This window comes from Trichosurus vulpecula, chromosome 1 (assembly GCF_011100635.1).
Source record: "Trichosurus vulpecula isolate mTriVul1 chromosome 1, mTriVul1.pri, whole genome shotgun sequence".
NCBI classification, from domain to species: Eukaryota; Metazoa; Chordata; class Mammalia; order Diprotodontia; family Phalangeridae; genus Trichosurus; species Trichosurus vulpecula.
The window spans coordinates 425,493,013-425,517,566 of record NC_050573.1 but is presented as its reverse complement, the minus strand read 5'-3'; the positions used below and the strand labels follow the sequence as shown (position 1 = coordinate 425,517,566).

General features: G+C 38.7%; 1 protein-coding gene across 1 annotated transcript in view; it reads left to right on the top strand.

The window, feature by feature from the left end:
* DEPDC1B (DEP domain containing 1B) overlaps positions 1–24,554 on the top strand; it is a 99,697-nt gene that overhangs the window by 18,564 nt on the left and 56,579 nt on the right. The window contains 1 exon segment of the mRNA XM_036746881.1: positions 9,024–9,289. Within this exon segment, the coding sequence (XP_036602776.1) occupies positions 9,024–9,289 (266 nt within the window).

Genomic DNA, 24,554 nt, shown 5'->3' with positions numbered 1-24,554 from the left:
AGACACTGTGCTAAGTTCTTAGGATACAAATAAAAGGAAACAAGATAATTCCTGTCCTCCAAAAGCAGACATTCTAAAAGGGGAAAGCAATGCATACAAGAGAACTGGCAAGGGAAATGGTGGGTGGGGAGGAACACTGGTACATTGAGAGATGGCGGGGGAAGCAGTGTGGAAGCCTGACTGGGCAAGATAAGATGAAAACTCTCCTATCACGGCTGGGGAACTGGGGATGGAGACCAAGTTAGTGATGGAGAGATGAGAAGGCTGGCTAGGGGTTAGGTAGCATGATGAAGAGATGGCAGGGATAACATCGTTATGAAATATCTTCACGTTTGATACTTTATGGTGAGTAGTGACATTTCCATTCTGAAAGTTAGACTTTATTCCTTTATTTTGAGTTATTGCTATTATCTTATGCAAATAGTAAACCTTTTAAAGACTCCATTTTCTTTAGTACTATTATACTGGGCAGCTGGGCTTAGAGTCAGGAAGATTCCTCTTTCTGAGTTAAAATCTGACCTCAAACACGTACTAGCTGTATGACCCTGGGCAAGTCACTTTACCCTGTTTGCCTTAGTTTCCTCATCTGTAAAGTGCACTGGAAATGGAAATGTTAAGCCAGTATCTTTGCCAAGAGAACCCCAAATGGAGTCACGAAGAGTCAGACCCAACTGAGAAAATGACTGAACAACCATTATGCCATTATATTTCCTGCTCTAGAAAGAAAGGAAACTGTAATCACATTCTGTAGAAGAGGTCAAGAAACGGAATAGATTTTATTAGATATTCTGTTGCTTGGCCCATAATATTAAGTTAATCTGGCCATGCTGGGTACTCTTAGCCCTTACATTAGTAATTTGAGCTAAGGTCTTAAAAAGAATAAAATTAATTGATTACAAAGAGACAGAAAGCTTCCTCTACCCTTTTGTTATGAAGATTTCCCTCACATATATTGTAATTTATTTAAATGTTAAGTGCCTACCATGTAACTTTAAGCATATAATAGGGGCGCAAGTGAGATGCAGTACTTTTAAGAAAACTTGAGTAGAGAGACAAGAGTTTTATTTCGGGTGGATGTATGGAGTCAGTAGGGATCAGGAAGTTCCAGAATCTCAGTTACAAGAGACAAGTACTGCCTACATCTGAATAAAACATATGCAAGATAGCTATACCCAGTCTTTGCTGAAGGACCTCTGGTGAAGGAGAGTCTCCCATTGTTTCCCATGGCAGACCATTCCATTTCTGACAAATTGTTGAGGAGTTTTTCTTTACATCAAGCCTAAATCTGCTTCTCTGTTATTTCTACCCATTGTTCTTTTAGGGTTAAGAAGAACAAATCTAATCCCCTTTCCAAATGATAGGTCTTCAGATGTTTGAAGATAGTTCCTATGCTTCCCTTGAGTTCTTTTTGTCTCTAGAATAGCCTCTTCAGTTCTGTCTACTGGCTCACATATGGTGCCATCTTTAGGTCTTTTGATGAGTTAACTTCATATTTGTATCTCAGTACCTAGGACAGTGCCAAGCACATTAGTGGGTGCTTCATAAATGCTTGATGACAAATGGATTTTTCAGATAAGTAAAATTAAAATTAAAAAATCATTATACTATTTATCTTACTGAGTGTGACATAGGCAGTTACAGTAAAATCACACCTGGAACTTTGAGTGTGGCATAGTAAACAATTAATAAATACTTGATTTATTGTTGTGATTGACAGATTGAGACACTGTCAGTGAAAACACTCTTGTTCCCCATTTTTTCTTTCTTTCTACTGGGGGATACAATATGTTCTCAGATAAGTCAATGTAGAATATATACAAAATATATGCAAAGTGAAGGGGGTCATTAATGATTTAGGAGATTAGAAAAAGGGGTAGCCCTTGAGCTAACCCTTGAAGGGATTTTAAGAAGTGAAGGTGAGGAGGGAGAATAGTTCAGTTTATTCAAAGGCATGGTGAGAGGGATATGAAAGGTTAGGTATGGGAACCAACAAATAGGCTAGTCTGCCTGAAGTGAAGAGTGTGTGAGGGGGAATATTTTGTAATCTGCCTAGAAAGGTAGAGAGGTGCTTTAAGTGCCCAATGAAGGAATATATATTTTATCCTAAAGGAAATGAGGAGCCTCTGACACTTCTTGATCAGATGTACTTTAGGAATATCAGTTGGGCAGCTATCAAAGAAGGTTAGATGCCCTCCTAATTTACCAGAGTCATCTTGATTGACAGAGTGGACTTTTTTCAATCCTGATGCATCTTAACCTTTCTGCAGCATTTGACACCATCATTCACCTTCTGGATACACTTTCCTCTCTAGTTTTTCATTACATTGGTTTTCTTCTTACTTGACTTCACTTCTGTAGTCACTGGTTGGTAGCTTGGCTGGTGCTTCATCCATGTCATGCCTGCTAACTGTGAGTGTCTCCTATGGCTCCCCTTCACTTTTTATTTTACTATCTCACTTAGTAATCTCCTCAGCTCCTAAAGGTTCAATGGTCATTTCTGTTCAGATGATAACCAGATCTATATATCTAGCCCTAGTCTTTCCTGATTTATAGTCATGCTTCTCCAGCTGCTTCTTGAACATCTCAAACTGGATGTTCCATAAACATTTCAAACTCAACATATTCGAAACAGTATATTTCTTCCCAACCCCTTTCCCATTCTGATCTTCCCTGTTAATGCAGAGGGCACCTCCATCCACCCAGTTACTTAGGCTTATAATTTTGGTGTCAGCCTCAAATCCTTGCACTCACTCATCCTATGTTGCCAATCCATTGCTGTATCTCGTCATTAGTACCTCTATAACATCTGTCTGCATCTCCCCCGCCCCCCCCCCCCCCCCCCCCCCGTCCCCATGCATACACCTTCCTCGTTTTGGCTCTCATTGCCTTCACTTGGACTACTGCAGTAGCCTTCTGGTTGATGTCCATTCCAGTTCATCCTCCATGCAGATGCCAAGGTGATCCATCTTTCTAAAGTGAAGGACTGTTGCTCTTTTTTTCCATGCCCCAAGTTAATGAGGTTGATATTGGCAAGGAATAGGGGCAATTCTTCCCTCTAGACTGAGGCAAAAGAGGGGAGTATGGCAGCAGATGGTGTTGGGGTGAAATGTGTGATTGAGGAGGAAAAGGAATTCTTATCAATTGAATGATATAGCAATAAGGCAAAATTCATGACCTTGGAGAGGACCATGGGCATGCCTGAATGGTTTGGAATCGAGAAGTATAAGGAATTCTCTAGGTAGAATACAGAGGATGTATAACATTTATTTAGACTCCAGATGATCAGATTCAAGGACCAATGCCCCCAATTTGATATTGTAGCAATAATATTCCAAAACTGATAAGCCCACCTCACTGTAGTAACAAGGAAATTATAACAAAATATTATAGCAAGGAACCAAGCCATGCTAGTAACTTCCCCTGCTACGGCCTAGGATCACTCAGGAATCCTAACTCTTTGCTCAGCACTCTCTCCTGCAGTTCTGCTGACTCCTTGTTCCTCAATTTCTGGAACTCTCTCTTGTGCAGCACGCTCTGCTCTGCACTCTGGCTCTCTGTTTCTGAATCCTGCCACTCTCTGCTCTGATGCTCCCAGTTCTGCTGCTCCCAGTCCTGAGATCTCTTTTTATACAGTTCTAGCTGTCATCTGATTGACTAGAACTCAGCACGCATACCACTGGCTCTGGTCCTAGCAACTCCCCTTAGAGTCCTGTAGGTTTAGCGCCTAGTAAGTAGGGGCTGTAGGCTTACCTACTGACAAAGATACAAGCAGACTTTCCTACCTAGGCCTGCCTGAGCCCTAGTGAATGGGTGGGGAAGACCTTTGATCAGAGTAATTAATAGAGGACCTTTATGACACATGCTGCCAGACTCCTGATAGAGAGGTGATAGAGTACAGACTGAGACTTTTTTTGGGAAATTTGTTTTGCTAAACTATACATGTTTATACAAAAGGTTTTGCTTTTATTTCTCAGTTCAGGGAGTGGGAAGGTAGGAGGAAGAGAGGATGAATTTTTGATTGGAAAATAATTTATAAATAATAAAATATGCAGAATGAGATACATTTTTAAGACATGGACAATGTAGGAATTTTTAAATTAACTGTGCATATCTATTTTTTAAAGTTTTGTTTCATTTCTCAATAGGGGTGGGGTGAAGAAAGAAAAATGCTCATTGATTGAAAAAAAAAAAGATCCAAAGTGGCCCTAAGGATGATTCCTTGATTCATTCCCTTGCTTGAGGATAAAGTAGAAAAGACATATCAATTCTAAAACATCTAGCCATGCTATCAATATGAAACCACTTTTCATCTCTAGGATGTGATACTAAGAATGATTCCTTGATTCACTCCCTTGCTGGAGGCTAAAGTAGAAAGGACATATCAATTCTAAAGTGTCTAGACACGATATCAATATGAAAAGTAGTTTTGTATTGATAGTATGACTAAAATGGGAAAAGTTTGGGAGGAAATATGTTTTGAATATGTTGAGTTTGAACTGCTTATGGAACTCCGGTTGGATGGCATTAATTTTTCTGATGTAGTATAAACTGAGGTCAATTGGGGAGAGAGTTGTGGTGCAAGTGGCCAGAAAAGGGAAGGTCTGGAACAGCTGCCATGGAAACTGTGATAAGAGTTACACAGAGTAGAAAGAGTAGGAGGATTGTTGTTCAGAAATGAGGCCTCACTTAGAGTGGATGGCCAGAACAAGAAGTGACTTGCAGAGAAGCAAATTTAGGCTCATGTAAGGGGAAACTTCCTACCAGTGCTTTCCAAAATTAGAATGGGCTCCCTCTGTAGTTAATGGGTTTTTCTGTCAAAAGTAGATGGGTTCCCTTTGGAGTTAATGGATTTTTCCCCTTACTGGGGGAAAAAATCAGGCAAAGGCTGGTTGATTGTTTTCTGGGAATATTGTAGAGGGGATTCATGGTCCAGTACTCTTTGGACTCTATGGCTCCTGAATTCCCTTCCAATTTTGAAGTTTTGTGATTCTGTGATCTTCCTCACTAAGTTCTCCAGTTCTCTTAATAGCACCACCCTTGTTCTAGTATATATGGTTATAATCTTGCAGTTGTCTTTATCCCTCACTTCTTTATCACTCACTGTACACAGCTAGTCATGTTGACCAGTATGGCAGCCTTTGAAGCTGTTAGGCTAAATTTATTTTGAATTTGATAGGGCCTTTTTTTTCTGATTATGATCTGTAATGCTTGATATATGGGCAATATAAAAAGCATTTGTAGTTTTCATGTGAAAGGCTGTGTTTACTCTAGCCATGCTTCCTCTTCCTTCCTGTATACCGCTTCTTTTACCTCCTCCATTGGGAAACACCCTTGCTGTATAGGATGGATCTCCAATGAGCCATGACCTAACTGGGAGGAGTGAGAAGAGCCTAGTATTTCCTAGGAGAAAGTTTTGGAGGCCACCCTTCCAGGGGCTCATTGTTCTCTTTCTGCTATGGCTTCGAGCTCATAGGAACATAGATTTAGAGTTGGACCTTACAGGCCATCAGATCCAACCTCATCATTTTACAGATGAGGAAATAAAGGCTGTGAGAGGTTATCAAGAGTCACTTAGTGTCTGAAGCAAGATTTGTTCCCAGGTCCTCCTGACTCTTTGTCCTGTACCCTGCCCATTAAAACACATTACCTTTCAACCATCTTACTCAAGGCAAGCATTCTTCTACTGAGCTGAGTAATTTGTGAATATATCTTACTTCTCAAGGGAATCTGGTAGCATCTATGTCCCTCTGGTGACATGATCCAGGTGTATCCTTGCCCCCCTTCCCTTACCCTCTGGATGCCTCAATTTAAGCTGTGAGCCTTTCCTTTTTTTGTCTGTTAAAACACATCAAATAGAGACCTGTTTCTTTTAGCATTTAGTGCCTTGTATCTGTCTTTTTAAGACCCTAAAGCAGATGTAATGGATTGGCTTATATGTTGATACTGGTAAAGACACCAGACCTTATGAAAAGTTGAACAGCAGTGAGTGTCTTCTACGTAGTAAATGTGATAGTTGTTAATTAACACTATGTTTAGCCTCCTGAGCAGGAAGATGGCATCCAAGAGATGAAAAGTGGTTTCATGTTGATAGCATGGCTAAGTGTTTTAGAAACGATATGTTCTTTCTACTTTAATCTCTAGCAAGGGAGTAAATCAAGGAATCATTCTTAGAATCACTTTGGATCTTTTTTTTTTTTGATTAATGAGCATTTTTCTTTCCTCACCCCACCTCTACTGAGAAATAAAACAAAACTTTAAAAAACCCCAAATATATGCACAGTTAATAAAAAATTCCTGCATTGACTATGTCTAAAATGTATCTCATTATGCATATTTTATTATTATTTAGAAATTATTTTCAAATCAATAAAAATACATCCTCTCTGCCTCCCACCTCTCCAACCCCTGAACTGAGAAAATAAAAGCAAAAGCCATGTTTCAAACATGTATGGTGAAGCAAAACAATTTCTCACATTGTCCATGTCCAAAAAAAGTCTCAGTCAGTCCTCTGTCACCTCTCTATCGGGAGTTAGGCAGCATGTTTCATGATGAGTCTTCTAGAATCATGACTGGTCATTAACTTGATCAGAATTCCTAAGTCTTTCATAATTGCTTTTCTTTACAATGTTCTTATTGTATATGTTGTTTTTCTGGTTCTACTCACCTCACTCCACTCTGTATGAATTCATGAAAGTCTTCCCACATTTCTCTGTTCCTTGCACCTTTGTGCTCTGTTTCTATCATCTTTATATACTTTAGCTTTTTTTAGACATTCCCCAAATTGATGGTTAACCCTCATTTTCCAACTTTTGTTACCCCAAGAGGAGCTGCTATTAAAAAAAAAATTATTTCCTTAAAGTTTGTTTTGTTTAGGACTAATTCTTCCTTTAATCTTCCCTCTCTCTTCCCTTACCTCCCTTTTCCCCTGTCCCTCTGAATGAAATGTATTTCTGTACCCAACTCTGTGTGAGCGTGCGTGCGTGTGCATGTGTGTGTGTATTCTTCCCTCCTTTGATCAATTCATATGAAATTGAGGTTCAACTGTCAACTATTCTCCCCATCCCTTTCTTCTTGATTGTATATACACTATTACATGTGCATCCAGATTATAATTTTCCCTATCCTTTCTCTTTCCCCACCCCCAATTTATTTCTCTTCTCCTTTCCATTCTTCTTTTAGGATCATCAAAACATAACAGAACCACCCTCAGGACTTCTGTCTAATTGATATGCCTTATGAACCTTGATATACCATATATACCATAATATACTTCCTATATTATGAAGTAAACAGATAATCCATTTTTAGTCCTTTATGATTTCTGGCTTATGTTTGCCATTTTAATGTTTCTCTTGATTTTTGTGTTTGTATTTCGAAGTTTCTATGCATTTCTGTTCTTTTCATCAGGAATGCTTGGAAGTCCTCCATTGCATTAAAGGTCTGTTTTTAATAGGTTTATACTCAGTTTTGCTGGATAAGTCATCCCTGGTTGTAAGCCTGTAGGGCTCCATACCAAGAGTCAGAGCTGTATAATTGATGCTAGCTTCTGAACTTGCTCCTAGCTCATTGCTAAGCCTAGGGTTTTTGATCACTCCTGACCCTGGAATGCCATTGCTAGGCATAGATGCCCTCCTTGGTCCTCCCTAGATCTGTCACCCTGAACTTGTGTGACAGAACTGCCATTTGGCATATATTATTAATTAATTGCTTAATTTTTAGTTTTCAGCATTCACTTTTATAAGATTTTGAGTTCTAAATTTTCTCTCTTCCCTCCATGCCCTCTCCCCAAGATGGCATGCAATCTGATATAGGCTGTTTATGTATGATCATATTAAACATATTTCTGCATTAGTCATATTATGAAAGAAGAATCAGAACAAAAGGGAAAAACCACGAGAAAGAAAAAACAAAATAAGACAAAAAAGAGAAAATAGAATGCTTCAATCTGCATTCAGACTTCATAACTCTTTTTCTGGATGTGGATAGCATTTTCCATCATGAGTCTTTTGGAATTGTCATAGATCATTGCATTGCTTAGAAGAGCTAAGTCTAGAAAGTCGGTCATTGCACAATGTTGATGTTACTGTGTACAATGTTCTCCTGGTTCTGCTCACCTCTCTAAGCATCAGTTAATGCAAATCTTTCCAGATTTTTCTAAAGTCTGCCTGCTCACCATTTCTTATGGAACAATAGTACTCCATTACATTCATAAACCACAACTCGTTCAGCCATTTCCCAATTGATGGGCATTCCCTCAATTTCCAATTCTTTAGCATATATTATTTTGCTGAGCATAAGGTTGGGCCCCCTTGGGTAGGTCTAGTATCTCTTCTTGCTTTATGAATGCCTTGGCCTTCATTTAGTTGCTGTGTTTGAATGCTCCTTATGGTACTCTTCTGGCTAGATACCCCATCTGGCCCCAATGTTCATGGACCTGTCTCCCTATGCTGATCTGATCTGGAAAATGGTGTACTGATTTTTTTTTCCTTGGATTTCCCAGTCAGGACTCAATCTAGTACTTTTTTCAAGATCTTTGTGGTCTTGCTTACTACACCATCATCTCTACCTCCTCTAGTCACTTTCTCAACATAATTCCATACTATTCTCCAGAATTATTGGACAACTTCATATCTCCACCAACAGTTTCAGAGGATCATAGATTTAAAGCCGGAAGGGAAGCTACAGGTCATCTAGTCCTACTCTCTCATTTTACAGATGTGGAAATTAAGTCCCAGCAAAATTAAGTGACCAGGTCCAGGTCACAACAGTAATGAGTGGAAGAACCAGCATTTTGACTCACAACCCCTGATTCCAAATACAACATGCTATCATGCCTGTCTTTGCCCAGCCCCTCAGACATTGGCTCTTCCCATCTTTTTTCATTTTCTGGTTAGCAGCATCTTATCAAGTAATTCCCTTAAAGTGTAAAATTCTTATCTTTATTTTGAATATAAAGAAGACCACAAGCATTAGGAAAAAATAACAGATTGCTGATATCTATCTCTTTCCATGTTTCTCTACAGTGGAATGAAACAATTGAGCTTTTTCGTGATAAGATGCCATTACGGAAACATCGAAGTCATTTCAAAAGTTATGAACGTTGCTTTACAGCCTCGGAAGCTGTGGATTGGTTACATGGTCTGCTCAGGGGTAGCCAGAACTTTGGTCCAGAAGTGACTCGCAAACAAACGGTACAGCTGCTAAAAAAGTTCCTGAAGAATCATGTTATTGAAGACATCAAGGGAAGGTGGGGTCACGAAGATTTTGAGGACAACCGACATCTTTATAGGTACCTTGTCTCCTTTCAAGTGCAATTCTGTGCCTGCCCATCCCACTAATGGTGTGTGATGAGGCAGGTGTAGTGATTGATTGGGTGATGGGAATGAACTGCTCGTATATCTGTCTGTCTGTCTGTCTGTCTGTCTCTCTCTCTCTCTCTCTCTCTCTCTCTGTCTCTCTCTCTAGCCATCTAGTGTCTATCTATTTAACCATCTATTTATCCATTTATTTCTTCGTTTTTCTATTTATTTATGTGCCAAGAACTATACTAAACACTGAGAATACAAAGACAAAAATGAAATGGCCTTAAAAAGCTTACATTCTCTTATAATTTCTGAAATAAGAATGTCCATCCTTCTTTGCCTACTCTTTTCTCATCTTTGAAAGCACAGCTTTATTTGAGGGTGGAGTGGGTTCTACATGTATTACAATGTCACTTCTGCTTTAGTCCTCCTGCATCCCTCTCTCATATTGTTGTATTGCATTCTTTTAAAAAAAATTACATATTCTTTTTTATGTGAATTTAATCATCAAGAGACATAAACTTTGCATGTATAAAGAGTGACAAGAAAGGATTTTATTGGAAATTGTGAACTGCTGTTAGGTATAGTTTGTTTTAAAGAAATATATATGTTTATGTGTATATACAATATATGTAATATATTATGTATATAAATTTATGCATATGTACATAATTTATGCATATATGTATATATACATAGACATACATTTATAGTAACTAACATTAATATAACTTACTCTGTGTCAGACACTGTGCCAAGTACTTTATAATTATTATCTTACTTGATCCTCACAACCCTGGGAGGTAAGAACTATTAAACTTCCTATTGTGTAGATGAGAAAGCTGAGGCAAACAGTGGTTAAATGACTTGCCCAGGGTCCCACAGTTAGTAAGTGTCTGAGGCTGGTTTTGAACTCAGGTCTTCCTGCCTCTAAGCCCAGTGTTCTATCTACTGCATCATATATATTAAATTTAATTACATCTTCCTTTTTATGTGAACTTAACCATCAATAAACACAAACGTTGCATATGCAAAAAAACAACACGAAAGATAATTTTATTAAGAATGGAATTGCTATTAGGTACAGTTTGTTTTAAGAAAATATGTAATTTTGTTTATTAACATAATAAATAAGATTTGAAACTACTCTTCGTCCTCTTCACTTTTTTAAAATAGTTTTTTTGCTTATCTTTCACTTCCCCCTCTCCCTCTTTAGTAGTTCTCCCTTGTAATAATGTAGTTCAGCAAAACAAATCAACATATTGGCCATGTCTGAAAATATGTATTTCATTCACGAAAGGGACCTTAGAGGTCATCCATATAGTCCAATCCCCATATTTAAATATGACAAAACTGAGGCCCAAAGAACTTTGTGACTTAACCAAGGTGGCATAGGTAGTAGATGGGAAAGTTGGGATTTGAATTCGGAATATCTGACTTCAAATCCAGCACTGTTTCCACGATACCTCACTGACTCATTCATCTACTATGATTTGGCCAGCTGTTACCCAATTGATTGGCACCTATTTTGTTTCTAGGTGTTTGCTATTGCAAAAAGTGCTGATATAAATACCATGCAGTGGTATGCTGAGGCCAGCAGGTGTGGGCTCACAGGACCTGGTTGTTAAATTTTCATTGTGTGCATTTCCACCTCAGAAATCAGCAAATGCTGTACATTAGAGCTTGATTTATTATTTTGTTGATTGTCTAGACTTAAGAAAAATGACGGAGGAAATACTCATAGCAAACTAAACTTAAATGGGTGTTGTGTGTGTGTATATATGTAATATTTCCATCTGGCTATCTGTATCTATCTATCTATCTATCTATCTATCTATCTATCTATCTATCTATCTCTGATTGTTAAACATTTATAAGAATAACTCTGCCTATGGGTTCTTTTGTTCTGTCCTCAGAGTTGTTTACTTTTTCATTTCTGGAATTATTAAGTTATTTGGGACAGTTTCTCATGTGGTTGTTAATAATCTGTATTTCTGATTTTGAGAACTAGTTATTCCTATCTTTTGACTACCTATCTGTGGGGTAACAGGTTAAATATTCTTATATGTTTAGAACAACTTTTTAAATATCTTGGATATTAGACGTTTATGTGAGAATTTTGCCATGAGGATTTTTTTCCAATTGATTCCCTTCTAATTGCATTTGTTTTCTTGTGCAAAAACTCTTTGGTTTTATCTAACTGAATTGGTCAGTTATCTTTTATGATCACCTGTATTCCTTGTTTAGGTAAGAATTTTCCAAATTCCAAAATTTCCAAATCTCTTTCCAAATTTAAAAAAAAATATCTTTTATATTAAGGCCATGCATTCTATATCCTATACACTATATACCACATGTGTTGTGGTATATAGTATAAAATATTAATATATTAGTATAAATCTAATTTCTTTCCTGTTGCTTTCCAGTTTTCCTAGAGGGTTTTATTAAACAGAGAAGACTCCTTTGCTCTGTGGTTTGTATCCTTGGATTTACTGAATACAGTGCTACTATGTTCAATCATTCCTGGGTTTTGTTTACCTAATCCGTTCCATTGATCTGCTTTTCTCTTTTTTAATCGAGGATCCATTGGTTTGGATGATGACTGCTTTGTAGTACAGTTTGAGATTGGTACTGCTGCCCTCCTCTTCAACCCCCCTGCCCCCCGCCTTTATCCCTATCCTTTTTCATGATTTCCCTTGAGATTCTTGACCTTTTATTCTTCCCCTCTGCAGCATTCTCAAAATATACTGTTTTTTTCTGCACACAGAGAAAACAAACACTCTAACTTTTTTTTTTTTTTGCTTATTGTACCTCTTTCATAGAATCTGAAAAAGCAGATAGACTAGCTCAGGAGGGTTGTACTGAGCCCCTTTGAGCAATGCAGAGCTCTGCTCTCAGCTGGTGGTTAATTTGGTCTTTGTGAAAAGTACCGGGCCCATATCCAGGAATTTTGCCAATATTTCATTTGTTCCTATTTAGCCCTGACAATGCAAATCTGCCCTTACCCTGTTCTCACAGTCTCCTGTCTTGATGCAAATTAGACAAATTATGTGGTCACTTTTATAATATGAACATTAGCAGGTGCTAAATAAGCCAGGGAAAATGGAAATTTTCCCCTCAATCCTCTTCTCTTTCCCCGGCATTCTTGGCTGTTTGTAGAGTAATGAGATGGGGAAGCAGATGGACGGACAAACAGGCTGTTCAAAAAATCTTAGTGCACTTTTATGGGTTAGTAACTTGAAACTGCACTAAGACTTGGAACACAGTATATATACGTTTAAAAGGAAAAAAAGACTAAGCCTTAGAAGAGTGAAGAAAAGAGAGGCGAATGTGTCTAGAGAAGTAAGATCCTACTGGCAGGGGAAAATAGAGATAATGAAGAATATGTCAATTTCACATTGGCTTCTTCATATTACTCATAGAGAAGCTATAGAAGCTATCCTCTCATATTGGAGGCATGCTGTTGTGGGCAGAAAAAAGCCTGTTAGTTATTTCACCTGGACTCTGACTTTGGGAGACTTTTTCTTAACATAGGATCAAAGATTTAGAGCTGGAAGGACATGTAGGAGAATGGGTAGCTAGGTGGCACAAAGGATACAGTGCCCAGCCTCAAATCAGGAAGACTCATCTTCCTCAGTTGAAATCCAGCCTCAGACACTTAATAGCCGTGTGACTCAGGGCAAGTCACTTAACCTTGCTTGCCTCAGTTTCCTCATCTGTGAAATGAACTGAGGGAGGAAATGGTGAACCACTCTAGTATCTTTGCCAAGAAAACCTCAAATGGGGTCACAAAGAGTTATCTATGACTGAAAATGACTGAACAACGAAGCAACATCAAAGTTAGAAATATAAATGATACAAACTTACAAAACCCTCCAAATTTGAAAGGTTAATTATTAAAATTATTACAATATTGATACAATGTTTCTTATTAAAATTCAATATACCACCATTTTGTGCTATATATCACCCTAGTAGATTTTCAAACTTTGTAAGCTTTGTAAAATCTTTCATCAGCTGCTGCTCAGTGACTGAAAGGATTGCATTTGTAAATCTAGCCTTAATTTCACCCAAAGAATGAGGTTCTGATGCATACCTGACAATTTTGATGTGCACCCTGCAAGAAAAAGTCTCATAGAGATTTAAAGTGACTTCCTCCACAGTTGTGCAGTATTAGATTTCACTTGCGTGTGTTCACGTGGGTTTGTCCCTCATACTTCTATTCAACTCTCAAGACTTTAAGGACAGTATCATCTGTTTCAGCCCACCATTTTTTCTTTTCTTCTGTTTCCAGTACCGAGTTTTACTCATATTGGCTGTCCTGAATAATATCACTGATTATGAATGCTTAGGGGGCCAAGCAAGTGGACCACCTCTACGCATTCAGCAGTCAGATAAAATGTCATGCAGAAGCCTTTGCACATGCGATGTGTTATTCAGGTGTATTATTCAAATGTATTATTATTATTATTCAACATATTATTCAAAATCCATAAAACCAAGTAAATGCTAAAGAAATTTAAATAATTGAACTGTCAGGGTATCCTTTTTGTAAGTTTGTAGCATTTATACTTCTGAAGTTACTAAATCTTAATACTGCACTAAGATTTTTGGGACACTCTATCATTAGGCAATGGAGACTACTAATCTGTTTCAATTTGCTACTTATGGGTGGACAACTTTAAGTGAGTGGTAAACTTCTTAGGGAATTCTTTCTAAGTCCTGTAAAAGTGCATGTTAAATAACTAGTCTTTATCCTTAAGGATAAAGCTTCCATAAAAGAGGAAGTTATAAGCAAAAAAACTGTATAGAAATATAAAAGGGCAGGTCTAGGACTGTGCCTTGGAATTAGATACTAAGTATAATTGAATCAGACAAGAATTTCTGCAGGAAATGGGTCTCAAGATCTGATGAGTGGAGAAAGTTCATATGTGGGTGAATTCTAGAGTAATTTGTGAGTGCATTCCTTAAGAATATTCTAAACTCTGAGCCTCACACAGTATCTGACATGAGCTGAATGCAAATGTACTTCCTAGTAGAGGAATCCATTAAAATAGTCGTTTTCCTCCTCCTCCTCCTCCTCCTCCTCCTCCTCCTTCTCCTCCTCCTCCTCCTCCTCCTCCTCCTCCTCCTCCTCCTCCTCCTCCTCCTCCTTCTTTTTCTCTTCCCTCCCTTTTTCCCTTAAGGCATCTATGTAGCACAATAGATAGTGTGCTGGGTCTCAGGTGAAGAAGATCTGAGTTCAAATGTGGATTCAGACCCTTACGAGCTGTGTGACCTTGGGCAAGTCACTTAACCACTGTCTTGGTTTCCTCAACTGTGAAATGGAAATAATAACATCATACCTCCCTGGTTTGTTATGAGCATCAAATGAGAAAACATTTGTCAAGTGCTTTGCACGGCACCTGTCACATGGTAGGTACTATATAAATGCTTATTTCATTCCCTTCCCTCTTTGCCCCTTCTTTGTCCACTTGTAGTTTTATTATCTATCAGAGGTCCTTCCACTGATGCATATGGCAGTCCTTTTATGACTTATCAAATGATCTTTGAGAAAGTTGCTGTGGACAAAATGCTTATAAGCTAATTTGATACGGAACCTCTCTGAACTTAGCTTACCTAATGTTTTAACAAGGTACGTACAGGCACACCTTGGAGATATGGTGGGTTTGGTTCCAGACCACTGCAATAAAGTGAATCTTGTGATAAAGCTAGTCACACAATTTTTTTGGTTTCCCCAGTGCTTATAAAAGCTATGTTTAACCTCTACTGTAGTCTGTTAAGTTGGCAATAGTATTATGTCTAAAAAACAATGTACATACTTTAATTAAAAAATACTTTTTTGCTAAAAAATGCTAACTATCATATGAGGCTTCAGTGACTTGTAATCTTTTTGTCGGCGGAGGGTTGACGGCTGCTCACTGATCAGGGTGGTGGTTGCTGAAGGTCGGGGTGGCTTTGGCAATTTCTTAAAATAAAACAGTAAAGGGGCAGCTAGGTGGCACAGTGAGTGGAGCACTGGCCCTGGAGTCAGGAGGACCTGAGTTCAAATCTGGCCTCAGACACTTAACACATTAACTAGCTGTGTGACTTTGGGCAAGTCACTTAATCCCAATTGCCCTGCCTTTCCCCCTCAAAAACAAACAAAAAAATAAAACAGTAATGATGTTTGCCACATTGATTGACTCATCCTTTTACTTGAACACTTAGAAACCATTGGATTATTAATTGACCTAATTTCAATATCGTTGCATCTCAGGGACTAGGGAGGCCTGAGGAGAGGAAGAGAGATGGAGGACAGGTGGTTGGTAGAGATGTCAGAACACACACATTTATCAATGCAATTCGCTGTCTTAAAGGGTAAAGTTTGTGGGGCTCCATACCAATTATAATAGTAACATCAGAAATAAGTGATCATAGATCACCATTACAGATAAAATGATAATGAAAAAGTTTGGAATATTTTGAGAATTACCAAAATATGATGTAGAGACACAATGTGAGGGCATCATTGGAAAGATGGCTTGCTCACAGCAGGGTTGACACAAAGCTTCAATTTGTAAAAATACTCAACATTTTCTGACTGCAATAAAATGAGGTATTCCCATGATAGAGTTTCATCACTGGGCCTATGCTCAGAGCTGTTCCAGCTTGGACATGGCCTTTAACATCTTCTCTTCCACAAGTATGGTCTTCAAGAAACTTTGTGTCAAGAGAAAAAATATGATTTTACTGGAGTAATAGTAATAATAAATAATTAATTTTAATTAATTAATTAATAATTTCTTCAAGAAACTGTGTCAAGAGAAAAAAATATGATTTTACTGGAGTAATAGTAATAATTAATAATAAGTTAAATTGACTTCAATCTCGAGAATTATGAAGAGGAATTGGGGTGGGTGTCAGAGGAAGAAGGAAAGCAAGGTTCTAGTGTCTAGATGGCCATAGTAGTTAGAGGAGATGGGGTATGCCTGGCAATTATTCATGTTGACTCTTTCAATACCGGCTTCCACATCTGTGTGATATTAGCTTTCATTTGCATGTATTCACATGTATTTGTCTCCATGCCCACATTTGGCTATTGTTTCTAAGGATGGCATTACCTGTTTCAACTTATCACTCTTAGTCCAGTTTTGTGTGAGTGACTTCTGAATAATATTATTGATTCTTTTTGGGGTCTTCCTTTAGGAATTTCAATTCTGCCTTTATTGATAATAGATTTTATTTCTTTTAGGGTGCTTTTTTTAAATCAATTGAGTGAACATTAACTATCATGAACATTTCAATATATGAAGAATAGGAAGTGTAAGTTATATATGAAATCAAGAATCTTGATTACATTTTAAATTTAACATGATAGCACTGACATTGCCCAGTTGGTCTGTTTTTTTTTTCTTCTGAACTTTGTATTTCTTCTGTGTCTTTTTTTTATTTTTTTTGCTTTTTGGCAGGGCAATTGGGGTTAAGTGACTTGCCCAAGGTCACACAGCTAGTACATGTGTCAAGTGTCTGAGGCCGGATTTGAACTCAGGTCCTCCTGACTCCAGGGCCGGTGCTCTACTCACTGCGCCACCTAGCTGCCCTTCTGTGTCTTTTTTAATGTTTTTTTTTCCTCTTTTAAAAATCACACTCACATCCTCCTCTACTTGCCCTTACAGATCTCCCTCCCCAAATAGAAAGTCAAGAAAAAAAATGCACCTTGGTCTTGTCTGAAAATCTATGTCTCTTTCAGTAAGTCTAGTCCAGGGGTGGGGCACCTGGGGCCTTGAGGCCACATGTGGCCCTGTAGGTCCTCAAGCATGGCCCTTTGACTGAACACCCCTGGTAGTCCATCACCTCTCTACTAAGAGTTGGGAAGCATGATCCATCTCAACACTTCTGGAGTCTTGATTGGTTACTGCCTTAATAAGCATTGTTAAGTATTTATAGGTTGTTTCCATTTCTATTATTGTAGGCATTGTATAAATTGTTCTCCTGATAAGCCCAATTCATTCAGTATTTATAAATTCAGGTCTTTCAAATTTCTCTGAATCCTTCCCTTTTGTCTTTTCTTATGAGCAAATAATATTGCATGACAAAATATCTTAATTTGCTCTGCCATTCCTCAAGGGCTGGAAGCCTACTTTATCTGAAGTAATTTAATACTACAAAATATGCTGCTATAAATATTTTTGTATACGGGAGTCCTTTCCTTCTGTCTTTGATTTCTTTGCAGTATGTGGGGTACATGAACACTGGGTGAAAGGGAATGAACAACTTAGGAACTTGAGGTTTTTTCCAAGGGGTTGGACCAATGGTGTTAATAGTATGCATTGTCCTCCCATATCCCCAACCCTCCAACATTGTCATTTTGCTTTTTTGCCTTTTTTGCCAATCTGATGAGTCTGAGGTGGAACCTCAGTTATTATGATTTTCAGTTCTCTTATTATTAATGATTTGGAACATTTTTTCATGTGGTTGTTGAGACCTTGCATTTCTTTTGAAAACTGCCATTTTGCATCCTTCAACCATTTGGCTATTAGGCAATGGCATTTGTTACAAATTTGTACCAATTTCCTGGTTATTTTGGATATCAGACCTTTATCATAGAAATTTGCTGCAAAGATTTTTCCCCCAAATTAACTTTCTGTTCTAATTATAATACTTGCTTTAGCTTATACAAAAACTTTTTAATTTTTTGCAGTCAAAATGTACATTTAATCTCCTGTGATGCCCTCTGTTCCTTTGGTCAAGGACTTTCTCTGTATCTATAATTGTTAAAGGTATTTACTTTTTTCCTCTGATTTGTTTGTGATTTGATCTTTCATATCTGAGTCATTTTTTAGTCAATAAACATTTATTAAGCACCTACTATGTGCTGGGGATTCAACTAAATGGGGATAGGGTGGAGTGGGGAAAAAGACTCAGTCAAAAGGCTGCACCTAAGGTCCTAGAAGGCCACATGGGGCCTTGAGGCCACAGCTTCCCCACCCCTGGTATAGTTATTTTAAATAGTCTAACACAATAATGATTAATATGACTGACACATTGTATTGGTAAGCAAAATGGCCTTTGTTTTCTTTGAGTAATCCTTACTAGGTGCTAAGCCCCAGGCCCAAACCCCCATTAGGTGTGGAACCTAATGTGGGTGTGGATTGGCAGCTAAGGTGGGGCCCAAGGTAGGGTTAACTCCAGGGAGGGCCTAGTTTACATGTCTGGGAGAGCAGAGGCTTTTAGACCATGTGGGTTTAAGTCCGCCTCTTTGTGAAGATTCTAGGTCCCGTGGGTGAGTCGCATGTGTGACTCACCCCTGATGCTAAAAAAAGATATCAAAACCAGGGGTTGGCTGTCTGTTCTTTGGAGCTCTTTGTCGCAGCAGTGGTGGTGCTGTGACTCTGGGCCAACCCTTGTTCTGAGCTCCTGGGCTGAACCTAGATGTTGGTAACTATGAATCTGTATTGGGTCTGTCTGTTGATGTTTGTACCTTGTTTGTAATTTGCTCTGAAGTTCAGTGTGCTGGCTTTTTCCCCTGAACTAAGTGAATGATGTTTGTATGCTGAATTAAAGTAAGCTTGTCAACCCCTTCACCTTGCTTTCCTTAGTTAAGCAGATCAAAAGAACCTGTGCTGTTGGCAGCTTTCTGGGTGCTGGCTGTGGGTGGATCTTACACCCCCACAGAAGCTGCTAGCCAGATTGTTGAAACACACATATTGTAGTTTCCCTGCTTTTCTTCTCTGATTAAATCTATTTTAGCTTTAACTTTGTCTGAGATCATGATTACTACCCCTGCTTTTTTTCCCTAATAAATTCCGCTCCTGATCTTTATTTTGTATTTGTGTGTCTCTTATTTCCTATCCCTCCTGACTCCTCTACTTTACTTGTATTCACTACCTTGCCCTTTTATTGCTTAACCTACCCCCTCTCCGAGGATTCCTCCCTTATCCTCCCATTCCTGTTATTCTAAACACTATAGCCCCCTTTAACCTATTCCCTCACCCTCCCCTCTAAAGATCTGTCCCTTATCCTCTCCCCGCTCCCTATTCCCTTATTCTTTTATTTCTTTCTGAATTTAGACTTTTATACACTTCTAGATATATATGTATGTGTATGTGTGTGTACATACACACACATATGTAATGTTTCCTTTTAAACTCATTCGTGTTCCAGAACTACTAGCCCTCCTCTTCCATCTAATTCCTCTGTGTCAGTTCTTCCTAATACACCTCATTTATATAAGATAATTTCCGTTTTTACCTTTCCCGAAATGGTTGTACTTTTTTGAATCATATCATACTCAGTCTTTCTTTCTAATTACCCAATTACTTAGTAAAATCTTAGACATATTCTTTACATTTCCTCACATAAAAAGTAAATAAACTATGCTTATTGAGTCCCTTGTAATTAGTCTTTGGTATATACCTTATATTTCTCTTGGATCTTATATGTCAAATCTATTATCAGATTTCTTTTTTTTTTTTTAAACAAAATCCTGAAAGTCTTTCATGGTTATGCTTAACTTTGCTGGGTATGATATTTTTGGCCAGAACCTCAGTCCTTTTGCTCTTCAATATATCGTGTTCTAAAACTGCAGCCTTTTAGTGTCGCTGCAGCTAAGTCTTGTGTGATTCTAATTGTGGTACTGCCATATTTAAATTGTTTTTTTTTTCTTGTTGCTCATAATACTTTCTCTTTGAGCTGGGGGTTTTGGAATTTGACTGTGATATTCCTGTAGGTTTTCCTTGTAGGACCTTTTTCCGGTGGTGATTGGTGGATTTTTTTTTTCTATTTTCACTTTCCTTTCTTGTTCTAATGCTTCAGGATAATTTTCTTTAATCATTTATTGTAGTATTATATCAAGATTCTTTTTTTGATTGTGACTTTCAGGTGGTCTGATTATTCTTATGTTTTCTTTTCTTGATCTCTTCTCCAGGTCAGTTGTTTTTCTTTGAGATATTTCTCATTCTCTTCTATTTTTTCATCTTAATATTTCATTATTTTTTAGTCTGTTATAACTTTGATGGCTTCCCCTTGCCCAATTCTAATTTTCAAGGAATTGTTTTCTTCCTTAAGATTCTGAATTTCCATTTCTAGTTGGTTGACTTTTTTTTCATAATCTTGTTTTTCTTGGATTGTTCTTATTTTTTTTTTTAAAAATTTCCTCAATCTCTTTAATTTATTTTTAAAGTTTTTTTTTTTTTAAAGTTTTTCTATGAATTCCTTTTGGACATTACTGTTTGGTGTAGGAGACACTTTTTTTTCCTTCAGTATCCTCCTCTGAAGACAAACCCAGTCTTCTCTATTCTCATAGCAACTTTCTATGGTTGGATTCTTTCTCCTTTCCTGCTTTTTTTCTTTTTTTGTAGCAGCTTATATTTTGTAATCACCCCTAGTCCTGGGCTATAGGGGATGGTACCTCTGGCCTCAGATCCTCCTCCAGCTCTCCCGTCTGGCCTGGAACTGAAAACCAAGACCTCCTCTGTCCTGTAAGTGCCCACAGCCATTGGTGTCCCCATCACACTGCTTCTGTACTCACCTGGTGAGTGCTCGTTCCTTATCTCCCAGGGCTGCATCTTGGCAGCACAGCTAAGTCTGGTGTTCCTTTTCGGCAGAGGTTCCCTCTATCTTCCTTGACCCAGATGACTGACTTCCTATACTGTCCAGGAGGTGAAAGTTCCTGTGGCTGGGGCCAAAGCTACCTCCTAATGCAGCTAGCCCTAGGGATTTCAGTGCTATTTCAGTGGAACTAGCCTGGAGGTCCTGAGATTTTTCTTTAGATATTCTCTAATTGTCCCAGGAGGACTACTGTTTTGCACCAACTCTTGTTTATTTTTACCTCTCTATGTCCTTCCTGAGGCGCTATTTTATCTTATTTGTGGGGGGAAATCTGGAGAGCTTGGAATTTTCTGACCTACTCTGCCATCATCCCAGAATCCTCTCTCCACTTTCAAAATCTTGTCACTTCTCCCTACAAAATAACTCACACCTGTCCTTATCTCTTGACTCAGGCACCACATTAGGTCAAGCCCTCATCACTTTCTGCCTGAGTTACCACGATGCCCTCCTAACTGGTCTCTGTCACAAGTCTCTCTCCCTCAAGTCTCTCTTCTCTGATCCATCCTCCCTACAGCTGCCAGAGATTTCTAAAGAGCAAGGCTGACCATTTCATTCCCTTTACTCATTAGTTCCCAGAATCTTCCTGTTGCCTCAAGTATCAAAAAGAGACACCTCTACTTAGCTATTAAAGTCCTTCCAAACCTGGCTCCTACTTGTCTTTTCCCACATTGGTCCCCATTACTATCCATACCTACAGGCCAAGCTAGTCTTCTATTGTCTTTATATATGATATTCCTTCTGACAGAGAACCTCTTGAGGCAAATGTTGGGTGGTTTAAAAGAATCAGAAGCTGACTAAGGGAACTTTAAGGATGGAGTGAATGAATTAACAAAGAGCCTGAGGTTGGGGTGGGCTATCAAAGAAACTTAGAGGGTGAAGATTAAGTTTCTGTGAATCTTCCAGGTGAGGAAGCACCTTTCTCTGTCCCCCTCTAAGTACTAGCAATTATGTGGAACAGAAGTATGGCTTTAATATCTGTTGTACTTATTGCATAAAGATTTTTTTTAACCCTTGCTCTTAATTTAAGAAGCAGACAAGTTCAACATTTTGTGTTCTCTCTAAGGAGAAGAAAACTACATTTAAGTTGAACGTTTTTATGTGATCACTGATGGGGTGGGGGTGAAGGGAGAAGGGCTACTGCAGCATGGGAAGCATGTCTGGCCTTGGAATAGTCACCCTCACTCTCTGCTATAAATTCAAGTGACTTTGTTTTGGAAACCCCATTAATAGGTTCTGATCTCCCTCTAGTGGCCACCCTTCATTTTAGCACTCAGTTCTTAGAAGAACCTGTAGGTGTGCTGTTGAATGAACAAGAGATTTTCTAGTCTCACGTTTGCCCCTCGCTTGGAAGGTCACTGGATTCTGTGGGCCTCAGTTTCTTCATATGCAAACTGAGATTGCTGCAAGCTCTAACGGGCTATGTTCTCTCATTTTAAGTATTTATTGAATGTCTAACTATAAGTACCTAACCAGGGAGGGGAATACAAAAAGAAGCATAAATCTTCATCTTTGTCTTCCAAGAGAGATAATCTTGTAGGGGAGAAAAAAAAATGAAATACTTAAGTTAACAATGCAAAGCAACCAAGATTGAGTCAAATAAGTGGGTGTAGACATTTGGTGGCATTTGCAGAAGGAAGAGAGATGTCTGTAAACTTGACTGATTAGGGGAGAGCTTCAGTAGCAGCAGGCAGGGCTTACTTGCACTAGACCCTGAGGTCAGTCCGACTAGGGGAAAGTCATTTCAGGAGATGAAAACTGCAGGAGGGAAGAACTGATGAGAAATGAGGAGCAGTGGGATGTAATGGACACAGGTACTGGTCTCATAGTCCAGAAGACCTAGGTTTAAATTGTGCCTTTGACCTTAGCTGTGTTACTCTTGGAAAATCACTGAAACTCAGTTGGGTCAAGTGACTTCATCTGTAAAGTAAGAAGGTTGGACTTAATGACCCTAAAGTCCATTCCAACTCAGTCTATGATCCTATGATAAAATGAACGTATTTCAGGGGATAGGAGGAAACTGGCTTGGCTATAGAAGTGAGACCCATGATTTTATCAGTGTGGGTGTTTAGGGGTGACAAGCAGCTCCTCCTGCACAGTGAACTGACTAGATTGACAGTGATTAGGGCTAAATCAATGACACAATGATACATCATGTACACAGACTGTTGCTTTTGCTCCCGTGCAATCCAATCAAACTAGTGTGTGGCCATCGGGGATGGGCAGCTTCATTTTAATCAAAATCAGCAAGCAGTACATGTGAAGTGTCAGAGAACAGAGGGGCGGGGAGGGCAGTTCCTGCAATGAATGACAAATGAGTAGATGGATATGCATGGACCCAGTGTGGACTTGAACTCTTAAAGGTACCCTTTCTCCCACCAATGCAGCTCCACCACCAACACTCTCCTCTTCGCAAACAAAAGATGATGATATATCTATGGGTGGGTGTGATTTGAAGTATTACAGCCATGTTCTTTGGAGCTAGGATTGCCATTCTGGGCAGTCTGTGACGTTTTGTTTCTTTTTCATCTTTTCCTGAGAGAGAGAGAGAGAGAGAGAGAGAGAGAGAGAGCGCGAGCATGTGTGTGTGTGTGTGTGTGTGTGTGTGTGTGTGTGTGTGTGTAGTCATTATCTACTGTCTTTGCTATTCTAAACCTAGGTCTGCTTTTTTCTCTTGGTCCCTCATCTGTGGTCCAAGGCCCTTCGTTTAATTCAGTTTAAACAATGGGCTTTCTGGCGGCTGTCTGGTTTCTCTTTTGTGTATCTCTTCATATTCAAATATCTAGCTGGTGGAGAAGCTTGGGCTAGGAACCAACTCGTGTTCATTTATTCAAATATCACACCGGGTGGGGTTTTTTCTTTTTAAAAATTATTTTGAAAAAAAAATTAAAAGCCTCTCTGTAGAATCTGGTTTAGGCTGATTCCTATTTCACTTATACTCTCTCCCTTTGTTCCCTTCATTTCTTAATGTCTTCCTAGACATTCCTTCTCCACCACACAGACGGTTAGTTTTAGCCCATTCGTATAATGGACAAATTCAAAATTCCTCCATGGGCCCGGAGGCCAGAGCAGACCCGGTAAAACTAAAAAGGAAATAAGGGAGAATTAAATTACAACATGACCTTGTATAACAACAACAGAGACAGGCACTGGCCAAGGTGGGGGGGGTGCTGTGCTAAGCACTTCACAATTATTGTCTTCTTTGATCCTCAAAACAATCCTGGGAGTTGGGTACTCTCATTATCCCCATATTATCCCCCCATTATCCTCATATTATCCCCTAGATGAGGAAACTGAGGCAAACAGAGGTGAAGTGACTTGCTCAGGTCACACAGCTAGCAAATTGTCTGAGGTTGGATTTGAACTCAGGTCTTCCTGACTTCAGGCCCAGGGATCCATCCACTGTTCCATCTAGTTGTCTTTTACTCTTGCTAGTGTGAGTTTAATAATTCTTTTACTTTAGTTTCCTTCAGACCTAAAAGTTCTTGGGGATGAGGGGAGGAGATAGTGTGTAGTCTAGACTTGTGATGTCATTGGTGTAAGGGACTCCTGAATGAGGAAATTAATTCTACCAATGCAGATTACCAATGCTTTGCAGTGGTGCAAATGGGGAGGGGTTCTTAATTTGTGAATTTGTTTTTTTTTTTTGGTAACTCTATTTCA